At 37.1% G+C, this 16,790-nt stretch overlaps 1 protein-coding gene across 1 annotated transcript; it reads right to left on the reverse strand.

Moving 5' to 3' along the window:
* Nucleotides 1-8,081: 8,081 nt before the first annotated feature.
* Nucleotides 8,082-13,092, reverse strand: LOC126608169 (alpha-xylosidase 1-like). Its single transcript, XM_050275987.1, has 3 exons — nucleotides 12,749-13,092; nucleotides 11,778-12,466; nucleotides 8,082-10,241 (listed from the first exon to the last, which is right to left on the reverse strand). Exons 1-3 carry the CDS (start codon nucleotides 12,976-12,978, stop codon nucleotides 8,368-8,370), a joined length of 2,793 nt encoding a protein of 930 aa, XP_050131944.1. The 5' UTR covers nucleotides 12,979-13,092; the 3' UTR covers nucleotides 8,082-8,367.
* Nucleotides 13,093-16,790: the final 3,698 nt, after the last annotated feature.

Raw genomic sequence — 16,790 nt, forward strand, 5'->3', positions numbered from 1 at the left:
CGTTCCACCTCCCCCCTGGAACGGGTTTGTTCCACGTCTGTGGAACACAATGTTTTACCATTTTAAGACAAATATACCCCATGTCTTTTTCAAAAATTACACCTTCGTTCCGTCCCGTCCCGTCCCGTCCCGTCTGCGTACCAAACGCACCCTTTGTGTTGCTTTCTCGCTCCTCAATATTCTATTCCTCCTCAGGTCTTTTGTCTCTTCACTCTCTCTGCCCGCGTTTCAGATTCAATGTTGCTTTTCTCTCACACTCTCGCCATGCTGCGTTTTTTTTCTGCGGCCAATAAATTGATGAAAAAAGCAGAGACGACGAGCGTGTAAAAATAAATATATAAAATGTATATTTTTTTTTGGACAGAAATATAAAATGTAGACAAAAAAAGAAAGTTTTAACTAAAAACTCACAGTACTGTTTATTTTAACGAAAAATTACATTTTTACCATAAAAAATCAAACATGATACTATTCATTTTACCATTTATTTTGTATTTATCGTTAAAACTCAAAATTTTCAAACCCTTTTCATTATTTTTTTTATAAAAAAAAATCAATAAATACATTTAATTCAAAATGATGACCTGGCATGGGCTAGACTTTTCACTGTGCTAAAAACACCGAAAAAATCTCCCGTTATGCATATCACCCTCGAGTTCTTCGCCACACTCCCGCTCGCCAGCTGTGTTCCACATTGTCCAATCGTACGGTTCTCGATGGCACTGCATAGCCGGTTAGGTGGGAGAGTCAGTCCACGCAGAAGCTCGATTCATTTCTTGAGAGTATTTCAGGGCACGCGCTTCGAACCAGGCGTGGTTGACTGTGCACACAGCGCTACTTTCGGCAAAACCGTATTAATTGTGTTGTCGAATGGTTATTTAGGTAATTTTGAGAATTTAGGTGACAAAATAGAATCAATATTTTGTCATTTTACGAGATTTACCTTTTTTCTAGTTTATTGTTTTTTTTTGTATTTTTAGGTATGAAGTTGGTTTTGCATTTTTCTTGATTTGTTTTGTTGTGGCCACCTTTGGGAGAAAATATTCAATGGACTTTTCCCTTGTAAATTGATAGTCATATAGTAAGTTTTACCTACCAAATTTTTTATTAATTTGGAGGTCAAACTTTTTTGTGGGAGTAAGCATACAATGAGAGATATTTTTAGTGTGCTCAGAAGATGATTCTACTAAGTGATTGAAATTTTTTTTTCAAGTAACCAACTACTTGTATTATAATGCTTAGTGTATCAAGGTGTGGAACGACACACTAAAATTTAGTTTATATCATCATTTATATTTTTAAAAATGCATTTTATAACTTGATTGAACAAATTCTCACCGTTACATTTAGATTTTTTTTTAAATTTATTTAATGCATTCTATCATGAAAAATAATTGTTAGATTATCCTCATATATATTCACATATGTGTTTAGTATGGGTGTAGAAAAAAAAAATTTAACTTATGGGTGTACAGCACTTGATGATAATTTTAAAGGGTTTTAAAGAATTTGCACATAGTATCACGGTACAGTGGTATTCTGTAACATCCTACATCGTCTAGGGGAATGAATCATGTAAGTCTTATATGTATATTCACATCTCTACCTAGCACCAGGCATTTTGGGAACTCACACGAGAACTTCCCAGTGGGTCACCCATCATGGGATTACTCTCGCGTGATCTCACTTAATTGTAATATCTCACATCGCTCAGGGGAGTGGATCATGTAAGCCTTATATGTATATTCTTATCTCTACCTAGCACAAGACCTTTTGGGAGCTCATTGACTTTGGGTTCTATCGGAACTCCGAAGTTAAGCGAGATCACGAAAGAGCAATCACATGATGGGTGATCCACTGGGAAGTTTTCGTATGAGTTCCTATAAACAAAACCGTGAGGGCGTGGTCGGGGCCTAAAGTGGACAATATCGTGTTACAGCAGAGTCGAGCCTGAGATGTGGTTGGGGTCCAGGGTGGGATGTGACATATTCCTCCTCACTTGTAAGTAAGCGATTTTAGGTTCAATTATCGTCAAAGACGAATTTGAACTAAGTTATTGTTAGTCAATTGTGAGGCTTAGGCCACTCCCCTTTATCTCTTAGAATAAATAATATTGTTTGTTTGAAAAAAATTCTAAAGAATTAATATAAATTTCCAACAAAAAAAGATTAATTTGAATTAATTATAAAGTTCATTTTTTCTTGGTCAAATAATTATCAGTTAACTTGTTCAAAAAACAAAATTATCAGTTAACTCAGCTGTGTTGAAGGAGTAACTTAGGGCTGAAGAAACACGAATTTAAATGTCCCATCCCACAAAGAATAGGTATAATAAAAAATATTAAATCAATTTTTATTTTGTTGGATCATCTTCCACAATCATAGGAAAACCTCGATGGGAAGAAATCATGAGACCGACCTCATCATAACATTACCCCGTTATCTACAAGCTGTGGGTCCCAGCGAAGAGCACACATAAGGATAATACTTGGGCACTGACTGTTCAGTACTCAAAATTTACTAACCTTTTACTAGTCCTATACAATAAAGACACTTGTCCATTGTCAAGTCTCCAATCACATAGCCAAACAACAAAGACAAATAGTGTGAAGCAAAAAATAATCAAGAGGTAACACGTGGATTTTTGGTTAAAAATAACAAAATTACCTTCGAGGCACATCGGGATTTCTACGCCCGAGCAGTGGACAATCATCCCTCAATCAAGTAAAAAATGTCCAAAATAGGTAACAAATTCAAAGTTATTTCATCCATTAATCCATTAATTACCAATTAAATCACATATTTCACACAAAAATACCCGAATGGGCCGGCCATCTTTTCTCAAAAGGGGACCGGCCATGCTGTATATATTGAATCTCATTTTCTCTAAAAACCTAGGTCCATACTCTTGCAAAACTCCAAAAACTCTCTAAACTCTCTAAACACTCTTCTCTTTAAATTCTAACTTTTGTATCGGAGGTTCTTCAGCCAAAGCCCTCCATTCATCGTGGACGCATGAAACTTTTGACCTTAACCAAATGTGTTAATTGTTTTATAGGTGTAATTTTATCCAAGATCAATGAGGAAAAAATTTACATCCACCAATAGGTGAAAAAGAACCTCAAAGAAGAGCATGAACCTTGTTTTTAATCTAAAAATAATTCAGTGGGTTCAGCAGATGGGTAATAGCTTTTGTGAAAGAATTTGCAATTTTTTGCAGGTCTGGAGCGGACTGTGGCAGAGAGAGGTAGAACTAGGGGTGTTTGGTTGTGTGATAGAGATTTGAAAATGAACAGGTGTCTTTGTTTTATTGGAGTCAGTAAATTTTGAATACTGATCAGTCAGTGTGCAAGTATTATCCCACACATAAAGCACGTGACAATGTGCAGATCGATTTTCGAGAGGAGCAAAACCTGATCCAACGGTCCGTACGCTGCCTGGCCAAGAAAAAAATGGCGCATGTACTTTAATGTCCCACGCGGCGGCCACGCCCCAAGCAACCATAAACTTTTGGCCATGGAATTGGTAGGTAATACCGTAACAGTCTATTATACTAAACGCACAGTCCACTAAGAAAGGCTAGATTTTTCCTCTCCAATTCTTCCTCATATTTTATTATTTTGTAACATGTGCTTTTTTAATAAATTGTTTTTGTTGTATTTTAAGAATAATTAACAGAAAAATAAAGCAGTTAAACGTTTGATAAATTGTATTTTAAAAGTGTTTTGGGTATGAAAAGTAATGACACACCCCAACCCATAATGTCCACTAAGAATTTAAGCGAGTTCGCGCAAGAGCAATCGCAGGATGGATGACCCACTGGGAAGTTCTCTTGTAAGTTCCCAGAAACAAAACCTTGAGGGCGTGATCGAGGCCTAAAGCGGACAATATCGTTCTACGACGGAGTCGAGCCCAGAATGTGATGGGGGCGTGATCGGGATGTGACAAGTAATGTAAAAGCAATGTCTTAAAAGATGAATAATGTCATTATTTGAAATTAATTAGCTTACTACATGAATTAAAAATATTCTAAAAGTTCAACTCCGTTTTTTATTAAAGTAACTTTTAAAAGCAACCTACATGCTACTTTTAAAAGCTATTGTTTGGAGATCATTGCTTTTAAAATAAGCAATATATTTTATTTTTACCAAACCTTTTTTTACTATTTAACTTTAAAGTGAAACATAATTTTGTAAAAAATCAATACCAAACTGGGCCTTATTCTAATTTTTTTAGTCTATTTCTCTTTAGCTCTTTGATTGGCGACCAATTTTATCAATATTAACGCTAAATGTGACCTATAACCCTTGATTGAAGATGACCTAAGTCAAAGACCAATAGTCCATGCCCCGGCCAAAGAAAACGAGACTTACGTGAAACCAAAATGTTAAAGTTCGTTCAAAATTATTATGTGTTATTATGCGTGATGTTTATATAAGTGACGAGTTTAATACATGGTTACGACTAATTCGATGTTTGATTAGCTCAAGTAATTCGTTCTCTCTCGCATTGATTGGTCTTTAGTGTACCCATTTTATTTAAAGTAGTGGGAGTTCAAAGCAATCAAGTGATATTATATAGAAAAGAAAAAACACTATGATATTTGAGTAATATGAGAACGTCTTATAAATTTGAGCCACTCTTCATATTAGTAATATGTTATACCGTTAAGTTTTGACGTTTTAAGGCTTTTTAGCTAAAATAATTATTGAGATTTGCATAATTACTCACTTTGGTTCCTGAGATTTGAAATCAATAGAATTTGTCCTTAAATTTGTCCCCAATCAATTATTTTGATCATTCCATGAAAAATCATTGTAAAATAAGGATAAAATAACAAAAATACCCTCAATTTTTGTCAAATCATTTTCGCCTATTATTTATTATATTAAGGGTAATTTTTGTCAAATCATTCTCAAGTAGTAGTAATGCTCACCACCTTATTTATCACAATGAAATAAGTTTAAATTTTAAGATTTGTGTCCATCAACTATGAAAATTTCTGAAATTTAAACTAATCTTATGATGACAGATATGATGGTAAGCATTACCATCACTTAGCGTTGACGAGCAAAAATATTCCCTACAATTATCCGTAGTGTTACGATTCTATCTTGTTACGTAGTGATTATTTTCAATGGATGGATATGATGGGGTGTAGGTATGGGGATGATCATCATGATGCATATATGCATGGAAACGACGCATGCAAGTTGACCAAAAGGGTATGTCAGAAAAGGCCAAGTGGGCTACGCAGTTTTCGGTGAGTGGACCGAAGCCCGGACCGCCTCCGTTTCCCGCCAAAAGTGCCAACGTGGGAGCCCACAATTCATCTCTTTCCCGCGAAAACACCATTACGCCGGTCTGCTCCGAACGAGATGCTGCCACGCGTACTGCGGCGGAGCCAAGTGTCTTCCCGCGCTTGGGGTTATCCTTTTTTCTATGATGATAAGGCCCTCCATGCATTGATATGTTCCCTCCAATTTCTCGGAAGAGTAAATTGTAGCAATGGTCCCTTAATTTTAATCAAATTAGAGCAATGATCTCTCAACTAAAAATCCATTAACATTGGTCCCTCAACTTTTCAAAATTTGTAGCTATAGTCATTTTCATCAATTTCATCAAAATTTTGTCAAAATAAGCTATGTTGGAATAACCATTTATATAATTAGGATCCCTTAACTCATCAAAGTGTGTAATTATGGTCATTTTCGTCAACTACGTCAAAATTTTTGTCAAAACGAGTTAAGTTGGAATGACCATTACTACAATTGGGTTAAAGTTAATGGACCATTTCTTCAGTTGAATTAAAGTTAAGGGACCAATGGTAATGGATTTTTAGTTGAAGGACCATAGATGCATGTTTTGATGAGTTGATGGACCAATGATAATGTATTTTTAGTTAAGAGACCAGTGCTCCAATTGAGTTAAAGTTAAGGGACCATAGCTACAATTTACTCTTCTCGGAAAGGAACCGCACATTGCCAACCTTTTCCTGTAGACCCCTATTTGCAAATTTGTAACATTTTGTTTTTGGCCTGTACTTTGGTTAATTTGGATATGGCTCCCCATCATTTATTTAATTTATGCAATTTCAGAATCTCAATCCCTTCATGGCATGTTTTTTTTTTTTTAGTACATCGATATTTTTACATTAAGGGAATGAGGAGTTCTGCTAAGCCACATAATGGACAGCCTAATTTAGTATCCAATTTGCCATTCACGAGATTTGAACCTAAGACCTCTTACTTCCAAGTGAAGAAGAATATAAATAGATTGTAGTACTTAGTGGCCATTCATGGGGTTTTAACAATAAGAGTATGTTTTTATTTGGTATGTTTCTTAAATGAACGTAAATATTTAGACTATATATATATATGTGTGTGTGTGTGTGTGTGTGTGAAATTTCTTATTTCTAATTTTAGCAATAAGAGTATGTCTTACTAATCTCTATCGAAGGATATTTTTTATATGTCATAGGCTTAAAATATAGGTAAAATATATTTTGCTCACTCAAATTTATGATCAATTGCAATCTTGTTCAATATCTTAAACATTTCAATCTCGTGAATTTACTTATTATTTTTTGCAACATCATACAACAATTAGCCAATCCATTAATTTGGCCACTAAACAAGATTAACCATTTGGCCACTTCACTATTAAATTTCAGCTAAAATCGACTGATTTCATCAATACCTTTTGACATACCGGTTAAATATAAAATAAAATAAAATCTTACATTTCGTTAAAGTTAGTGTTTAACTTTTTTTATTTAAATTTTTATAAAAACAACTGATATTGATATCTATATATTTTACAATTTTTCTTCAAATTTTTATATTGATATGATATTTTAAACACCAATAAGTTTTTACACCAAGGAAGTTAAAAACTTAGAAGTTGAAAGGAGGGGGAACAAGTGGACAAGTGTAATATCTACCACGCATTTGTACAGTCTGTGTGGTGCTATGAAGTGCGCAACTCTGTTGAATTAAGCTTTTAGCTTTTAGCTTTATCAGTGGGACATTGAAGGAGAAGGGACTTTTGAATTTTTTATGGGATGGAGTCGTTGCGGGAGCAGAGAAATTTTGGCGTATTGAAATAATTGTCCATTGTCCATTGCTGCTCTTAATAATTGCTACAGAAGGCCTATCAATTTTTCATTTTTTTGATTTATTATTATTTTATGAGATAAAGACGACAAATCATTCTATTGGATTATTAATCTGTACTCATTAAAGTTCGTTCAAATTAAATGAATCTTAGTGGATACCTTTAATAATTTAATAGATTGATTTGTCACCTGTATATTAAGTACGTTGAATTTTGATCCTTAATAAATGAAAAGAAATTGATTTATACCAAACTTGACTTAGCAATCACCAAATGCTTACTCAAATCTTCAAAATCTTTGGTGAAATTTGATGCTTGAACAAACTTATTAGACGACCCAGGTCAATTTTGTTCAAAATAAAATCTCCTACTTATAAAAATAGCAAAATTTGCAGATGTTTCCGTAGCCAAATTGTCTAGAGCAAACATTGACTGTGCTCCTCTCTATGCATGCAAATGCAAATACAAATTCTTTTTCCGCAATTTGAAGTTGTATAAGAGTATTTTTTTGTAGGAAAGAACTTGGTTGCTGAAAAAATCAGCAGGAGTTCCTGCTCCTCACCAATCACAGATGGACATGTGTCCAATATGTGATTAAAAAATCAATCACTTGAACACGTGTCTATCTATGATTGGTGAGGAGTAGGAATTGCTGCTGATTTTTCAACAGCCAAGTTCCGTTCTTTTTTGTATAAGAAAAAGCAAAAATGCGCCTGAAATTTTGGTTACAAGAAGCATATGACGTCCCCTTCTGAAACTAAATCCTTTTGACCAGGGCAATGAAATAACTTTAGGGAGCAGGGTCGCTGATGCAAGAGTTCATGCGTCCAGTTACCGGCCCAACTGAATCTTGGGCTGGTTGTGAAAATACAAAGGACTATCTTTGGGCTGGTTACCGGCCCAAAAGCCCATAAAAATATTGAAGCAGCAAGGCAGCAAACAGATCAGAGAAAAAATATTGACTACTAAGCAGAAAAGGATGTTACATAAGATTTTTCCCTTTCCTTTGAAACTATCACTTTTAGAGACTTGAAATTTTGCCTTATTTCGTACAAGATAAAGCAACAATGGAAGAGCCTCACCACTTCTGGCTTTGTTTGCATGAAGAAGGATGAGTACATCCTCAACTCATCTCCTCGCCATCAACAACCAAGACAATAACTCCAAACACATAACTATTTCCGCCCGAATGGCTGCAGAAGAAGTAAATTAGAGGACCCAAACTAGCTAGCTCAAAATAAGGGTCTAGCTATTAAGGCTTGGTCCCCACTTTCCAGGACATGGCAAAGTTCTTCCCAATAGGAAAGGACAGACCGTCAACCTCCACCACTGTGCTCTTGGTCTTCCCTCCGTCTTCTATCTCATTGAGATACGTCTGTTCTGAAGCAATCAACTCTATGTTTGAAATGCTTGTCATTTGGTCTCCATCAATCTCGAGAGCAGATGTTCCTCCGCTTCCATCCAGTCCCAATACACTCACCTTCCCAATAATCCAGCCTTTACTTAAAGCAAAGTTACCGTCCTGAACTTCTGACCATACTTTCACAATTCCTTCACTTACAGTTGCATAGAAGTCAACATACGTGGAGTAACCGTTTCCAAGCTTCATCTCGGGAAGCTCATCATTGTCAAGGAACAGGTTCCCCTTGGCTGTTGCATTGCTTGCCCCAGCTGGGAACGCGACAACGAGGCTAAAAGGGGTTGTTCTTGCTGCTTTAGAGATCAGTCCACCCTGCTGCATTGGTATGATGGTATTCTGATACAGATGCACATTAACAACATGCAAAGGCGCATCAAGCGTAACATACTCCCCATTTGTTGAGCTAATGATCTGCGTCATATCAAATAAACTGTACCAGCTTCCCGGGGGAAATAATGCTTTAACTTCTGATTTGCCCTGTTCAAGCACCGGTGAAATCATAACGCTGCTCCCCAACAAGAATTGAGTACTCAATCCATACGTTTCAGTGTATGCTGGGAATGAGAAGAAAAGTGGCCTGGCAATTGGGGCTCCGCTGATATGAGCTTCGTAGCTCAATGTGTACAGATAGGGGAGGAGCTTATACCTCATACCTAGAGCATTTCGAGCAGACTCAGCTACCGACTCCCATTGATAAAGCTCTTGTCTTGGGGAATAGAAGTTCGCGTGATCCCTTGAAAAGGGATAGAAAGCCCCTACTTCAATCCAACGGTTGCAAAGCTCTTCAGTAGGTGCTGGATAGAACCCGCATATGTCTGCACCAACCATCGGCACTCCAAATATTCCAAAATTGAGCACAGTTGTGATTGATATCTTCAAATCATCCCATGTCCCCTTGTTATCACCTGTCCAATGTGCAGCATACCTGCCTGAACCAACATACGTAGACCGGGTTAATATAAACGGTCTCTTGCCCTCAAGTCCTTGAAGAGCTTTGTGAGTTGCAATGGACTGGGAAAATCCATAGAGACTGTGAGCATCGTACTCCAAAACGCCATTGTAATGAGATGCACTAGTGGCTATGGTTTTGAACCCAATGGGGGCTTGCGACCCTGAAGCGTTGATCTTGTAAGGTGGATCATCCCATCTCGTCTTTGTAATGTTCTTGCAATCCAAGCAACAATCCCAGCCAGGGCCTGTACCTGTCGGACACTGCTTATTTGGAATTTTGCACTTCCCAGAACAGAAATTTGAAGCCTCATTCATGTCAATCCATAAGCCATCAACAGGGACAAGTTCATGAAAACGGCGGATCTCTTCACCCCACCATGAAACAGTTTTGGGGTTGAGGAAGTCGGGGAAGTTTACAGCCCCCGGCCAAACTTGGGCCAAGTAGGGTTCACCCTCGTATTTGATGAAAACATCATTCGCTAAACCTCTCTGGTACACACCGTAACTGCTATTAACAGCAATTCCAGGATCGATAATGACAATGTACTTCATGCCTATCTTATGTATTTTGTCGAGGAATGCCAAAAGCTTTGGGCGAGGGTAATTCTCGGGGTTGAGGGTGAAGTCTTTGTGTCCATCCATGTGATCATCATCATTCCAAATGACATCTAGCGGGATTTGAGCCTTTTCGTAGTTTGCAACAACGTCTTCAACTACTGATAAGTTGTGGTAACCCCATCTGCATTGGTGGAATCCTGTAAAAGTATGATGACAACTTGTTATGAGCGAAATTTCATCTGCATCGATGGAATCCCAAACTAGAAAACGTAATGAACATAACATATAAAGATATAAACCCTTTCTCCTAAAAAATATATGTAGTTAGACTGCTATCATTCACTAGTAGTTTTTTTGTTTGATCTGTCATATTCAAGTAATAACCATTGATTTCAATGCAGCACCTCAAATACATCAATGCCAACTTACAGTCACTAAATAAACAGTTCCCGAAAACTGTAGAACTGCGCAAATGCCCAAAAAGTCCAACATAGAAACAAGAATCCAAGTCACAAGTGAGACCTGAGGGCAATATCGACAGTGTAAGACGGGCAACACTTCCACAAAGCAGAATGCCCTACAACCAAAGATGGTCTCACTCTCATCAGACATGACAGCAAGATATGCAGACCATTGGCCCCTACACAAATCATGACTACTAGCAAACATCACAGCTTGCGACATAGTTCGGAAACCGAAAATTAAACCCCACCTCGCACGAGAAGATAAATACTTTTCCAGGATTAAGCTACAATATCGTAAGCTGTACACGTGGAAACGTGTAAAGGCTGGTAAAATATGGCAGAAAAGCAGAAATCTTTGACTGGTTGAGATGATTAGAGCCTTCAACTTTACGTAAAGATCACATCTTTAACATGAAAAGTTGTCTCCGCAGCGATATTTTTTTTTGTAAAGAAAGAAATGCACGAAAAGATCAAAACAAAACGGGGACCTGACTGGAACCCACCAACCTGGATTAAAAAAAAATTAAGGAAAAAAACATCTCTATCCTACAATCCAGCAAGTTTCCCACATACTATAACAATGCTTAACTAGTCATAGTATAGTTCCTTAGTTGTGATCGTGTTTACAATGGTATATTGGTGTCCCGCAAGGGACAACATAGTTGTGGTAACCAACATCCACATATATTCTTTTGGACCTGGCTTCTCTGCCCTCTCAGTTTACATACATTCTTATCACTTCCTATTTGTATGATCGCGGTTAAATTACATCAACATTTTATATCGTTATTGTTTTTTATCTTATTATCTCTATAAAAAAATCAATATAAAATGTTGACATGACTTAACCGTGATCGCACAAAATAAAAAAGTATGCGAGTGTATGGAAACTGGGAGAGTAGAGGAACCGGGCCCTATTCTTTTTTCTTGGGTGAAATAACAAAAAAAATATATTATACACTAACATTAAAAAACATTCACAAAATCACAACAACGAGAACAAAAACATTCACAAAAGATTTGGGTGTTGGGACACTGACAAAAACATTTATTTCTAAACAAACACAAATCTGCTAACCTGAGCTTAATCAAGTTGACGAAAACAGTGTGATGCTCTGCACCTAAGTTCGTATCTCACTCTTTAAATATATTATATTGCTTAATTAAAAATTAAAATATTGCACGTCCTAATATTTTAATCTAAGCCAGGAGTAAGAACAAGTGACTGAATTAATGAAAGCAAAGCAGAGGTTAGAAAGCAGAACATACCAAGAGACCAGTAGGGCATCGGAGCCGGTCGGCCGACGAACGCCGTGTACTGGTCGACAACGCCCAATGGCGTCGGCCCAGAAAAGAAGTAAAAGTCGAAAACACCCCCAATGACCTTGTAGGTCAGAGAAGTCCCTCTGTAAAACACATCCATGCCATTGCTGTTGAGCAGCAGAACAGAGTGTGCGTACGCCTCGCCACCCACATTCCGGAGATCCATATAAACCGGGTGGGAGCCGTACAAATCAGTGTTGAGATTGATCGCCGAGATGTCGGTGGTGAAGAGGGTGTAGGGATCGTTCGGGTAGAGCTTGATCCCGTGCGGCTGCGAGTTCTCCCCCAGGCCGTACAGAGCGGCGTCTTTCGGCAAACTGGTGGAAATCTCGAGGTACTGGTCCTTAAACACCAATTCGCCATATGGGTCTTTCGATTCGGAGCTCGAATTGAAGAGGACCTGCCCGTCGGACTTCCTCTTGATGGCGAACCCAAATGGGTCGGAGATGTAGCTGAAGATGAGATCGGAGCCGGAGTATTCTGAGTGCTGGATGGGGTTCTTCGTCTTCCCTGACGGCGTGATGGTTTGTTTCAGCGACGGCGGCTGCTCTCTGGGGAGGAGGTTGTACGGAACCTCCCACCTCTGTTTCTGCGCGTCAGTTATGTGAACCCTCAACCGGTCCTGCGTCTCGTGCCTGTAAAAATCACAAATTTAATCAAACGCGTCTCGTTTGAGACAGCTTTTGCAAGAAGCACTTTTTTCAAAAGAAAGTGCTTTTGTTAAAAAAATTCAAGTTCTTTCTGAAAATGTAGTCGAAAATTCTACTTCCTGCCCTGAACATTCACATACTACTTTTGGTACTCATAAGCACTTCGAAATTTCAATACCGAAAGCTGTCCACAAGTGCTTTTACTAATTACAGAAGCAATTTCCAACATGGCCTTAGGGTGTAATATGCGTGATAGGGAAAACATACTTGACATATAGCTGCAAGAGTGGGACATCGGGGCCGTAGGTTTTGGACTCCTGTTTGAGCTGGAGGAGACCCAGAAGGCCGCCGTCAGGGGTATCGTCGATGGAGATGAGACGGTAGCCTTTGCCTTTGATGGTGGGGTTAACGGTGTCAGCTGAGCTCACACCAGAGAAACAGAGGACAAGGAGAAGTAGAAGAAGAGAAGAGAGACATTGGGAGGAAGAGGAGGACATTGCTTCGTTAATTACTCTCCTGCCACTGGAGGAGGAGTGAGAGAGTGAGTGTGTTGACGAGTGAGAAACCGTTGGGACTCGTTGGGTTTAATATAGAAAGGCGATGAAGACTCAAGATTCGAGAGTGAGAGCGAAACAGAGATAGATAGTGATTGGATGCAGGTAAGGATGATTCTCTCTTTACCATTTGAAAATTTTGAGTTTTAATAATAAAGATAAAATAAAAGGTAAAGTAAATAGTACTAAGATTGAATTTTTAATGTAAAAATATGATTTTTTGTTAAAGTAAACAGTATTGTGAGTTTTTCGTTAAAGTTCCTCTCTTAATCTTTCTCTCCGTTCCCCTCCTCTTAATTGAATGATTACGATTGAAATATATCAATATCTTATATTAATTTTTTTATAAAAAAAATAAGAACAGAAAGCAAATGTTAGAGAAAAAGAAGAGAGGGAATAAAAATAGAAAGATAGAGAATCATAATCCGAGGATGAGACCATCTTCTCTATGTGATTGATCATTCTGTGTGGGCCGTTGGGTACCACAGCAATGTGTGGACCCTTCTTTCATTTTTGCCTTTAATCCTGGTGGTAAATTACTTCAGTACTTGCTGTGGACCTAACAATGTTATGAATCGAAAATTTTACTATGTTACAGCGTAGAACATGTATTGGAGTAACGTAGCGTTGGGATGTACGGTTTAGTTGTCGTGCATATTAGGAAAATTATCCATCATATTGCTCAAGTGTGGAACAAAGGAAGTGGTAATTCTCGAAAGCATTTCAATCGAATTCATAGGTAATGAGCGCATTGCTATAGACAACTCGAGTTCGACACTGAAATGACATATTTAGTTGTTGTGTTCGTTTAGTTTGTTGAAAGAAATTAAGAAAATGTGCAAGGAGACAAAAGAAGGAAACCAGTTAATCAGAGCAAAGAGAGATTGCAGTTGCGGACTGCAGGACTCATCAGAACATATCAGCTGTGCAGTTGTGATACCTTGTATTTGTCTGACACCCATTTCACATGAAAAACTTGGCTTTCTGGTTTAGGGTTTTTCTCTTCCAATCAATGGTGGCGTACAGAATCATTGATGAAAGAGGGAGGGGTTGGACAGGTAGAGTATTTTAATAGGGCGCGGCAAAACTTAGAAAACGGAATCAAAATGGAGAAAATTTTCATTGTGACGGAAACACTAGTAGTACACTACATGTTTTTATGTAAGTGGTGAGAATTTTTTTTTTTTTTAATTATTAACATTTTAACACATATATTTCATAATTTGTATGATGACAAGTGATGTACTACCTCGGTATTGGTTATACTAAAAAATCTCTCATCAAAATTAAGTTGCATTTGATCTGTGCCAGCAAAATGACAGGAGTCGTGATTCGCGCGGTTTCCCAACTTTGCTTCCCATATCTTTCCTCCCACGTGTACGGTTGTGAACTTGTGAAATCTCTTGACACTCTAGTGATTTTCACCGTCACTCCATTTGATTGTTGCCTCTCATTTCTTTGCCTACGTCAACTCTTTTTTTTTTTTCTTTTTTTTTTTCTAATAAAAGATATTATTTACATTAAGAAGAATATATGATTTTAGTTTCATATTAGGCTAATAATAATATGATTTAAATTTTGATTTGCACGAAAATTGAACCTATGACAACGTGGTTCAAATTTTGCTATGACGAGAATCAAATATATGACTTCTCACTTACAAGTAAAGAAAAATATCACTAAACTGTAGTAGTAAATAATTTTTACCTATATCACTTAATCTTATTTAATATACGGACTGGAAAAAAAAAAACAAAGGTGTATAAATAAAAAAGTTGAAAAAAATAAATGAGTGAAAAAGCGGAACATGATGGCCTGATTCACACTTTTTTTGACTACTTTGCTTCATTTATGTGATTAGGTACCACGAAAAAATCTCCCGCTAAAAAGCGTTGGTGCAAAGAAAACCCCACCGACGGAGAAGTAGGTTAAAACCAACCGAAGACAATGATTTAACCAAAACAAAGCAAATGTCGTGAAATTAATATGCGCTACTTACAAGAAACACACCAAGCAAATGTCTTGTAATAGGTAACGCCCAGCTGCTGATAGATATGCACAAATGCAGACGCATATGATTTAGCTCAAGTATGTAATTCATGCAAAAACATGTAAGATTGTGTCTGATTTCATGTAAATAAAAAATCTTGATGTGTTTCCAACTTCTCTCCCTCCATGATCCCATTGCAAGTGGCATTTTACTACAGTCGTGAAAAATCATCTAGCCCTTGCATGACAGCATGGGTTCAAACTCCATCAATAACTAACTTAACATTTAATCTAATAAAATCTATTTTGCTTACGATTCAATCAGACATTACATCTAAAACCATACATTTTGTGGTTGTATAAGATGTTTTTTGTTAGAATTCTTTTTTTTTAAGAATTGGCGGACCATCTAATAACAAGTAACAATAATAGATATTATTATAAATAAAATAAATAAATAAATAACTTATGTATTTTAGACAGTAGGACTTTAAAGTGTGAGCCAAATTTACCAAAAGAAAACGAAGGGAGGCAGGTTCTAAACTTTGGATGCTTGCTTTTGGACCACTCTTTCGCCGAAACCTGCAGGAACTTGGAATCTTGCTTGCTTATGGCTATCACAATTTTTGTTTCTACCAATCGAATAATGACGTGACTTTAATTTGGTTTTATTATCAAATTGTCATCAATTCAAATTTCAAAAGTCACCCACATGTAATATTAAACATCACCAGCATTTAAATTAGTAATTACACGAACACAAATTTTGCTAATTTTTTTTTAAATCCCCCCATGTAATTATAACATTTTTAATTTTAAAAAATAAAAACTCTCTCCCCACAGTTTTTACTCCCACATTCTCTTTCACTTTATTTCTGTCTTTAAAAACAATAATAGAAAGTGTTCACACAAAAACTTTGTATGTGAGAATATGCTAGTATATTGGGGCATGGATGGTAGGCCTGTGAGGACCAAAATCAGAAAAAGGATCCTCTCCGTATCCTCTTTGTGGGGATCCAAGGATTCATCAATCACGACAGTTCATCGTACATCGTGCGATAAATTTTCGTTAGATAGTATTTATATTTAATTTTAAAATTTAAATTTGAAATGATTTATTATCACACGATGTACGATTAACAGTTATGATTGATGGATTCTCCAAATCCCCACAAAGAGGATCCGGAGAGGATCATTTTCCACCAAAATCAACTTCGGATGGTCCATGCATGCATATATACTGGTTCAGATCTGGTGCGCCCAATTTTCCTGGGCACCCTGTAACAAGACCTAATTTTTGGACACATGTCACTTCCTTCAATCCTCCATAATACTGTAACTATCAATGAGAAAAAATCCAGAAAAACGTGCACCTCCCCACAGAGTGATAGAAGCAAAAAGGGAAACAAATTCTCCGTATATATGAATGTTCTTAACCACTTAAGCTGCAACCGACTTAAGAAAACTGTTCAAAATTGTTTAACAGCGAACAAATCTGACCGTTGGTTGCAACCCTCCATGACAAGTGCATTGCTAGAGCTTTGTGGCGTCGGTTGCTTAATTGGGGAATGGACCATATGTTAGTCAAATCTCAGGCCTCTGTATCTTTGGAAGTGTTAACTACATTGTAATATTTGGGAATTGAAAGAAAATCAAGAAGAAAGATGAAGAAAAGAAAGATCAATACATAGAGTTTGAGAGAGAGAGAGTTTAGAGAGAGAAATAGGATTTGTATTAACTAACTCAAATGAAGATTACACATACTG

The sequence above is a fragment of the Malus sylvestris genome, chromosome 16 (assembly GCF_916048215.2).
Source record: "Malus sylvestris chromosome 16, drMalSylv7.2, whole genome shotgun sequence".
NCBI classification, from domain to species: domain Eukaryota; kingdom Viridiplantae; phylum Streptophyta; class Magnoliopsida; order Rosales; family Rosaceae; genus Malus; species Malus sylvestris.

What these genes read in the sequence shown, in the direction of transcription:
- LOC126608169 (XM_050275987.1), bottom strand. Translation starts at nt 12,978, where the DNA reads ATGTCCTCCTCTTCCTCCCAATGTCTCTCTTCTCTTCTTCTACTTCTC. An exon ending in CTCTTGCAGCTATATGTCAA is followed by an intron (nt 12,467 to 12,748) that starts GTATGTTTTCCC and finishes TGATTTTTACAG; the next exon opens with GCACGAGACGCAGGACCGGT. An exon ending in GATGCCCTACTGGTCTCTTG is followed by an intron (nt 10,242 to 11,777) that starts GTATGTTCTGCT and finishes ATACTTTTACAG; the next exon opens with GATTCCACCAATGCAGATGG.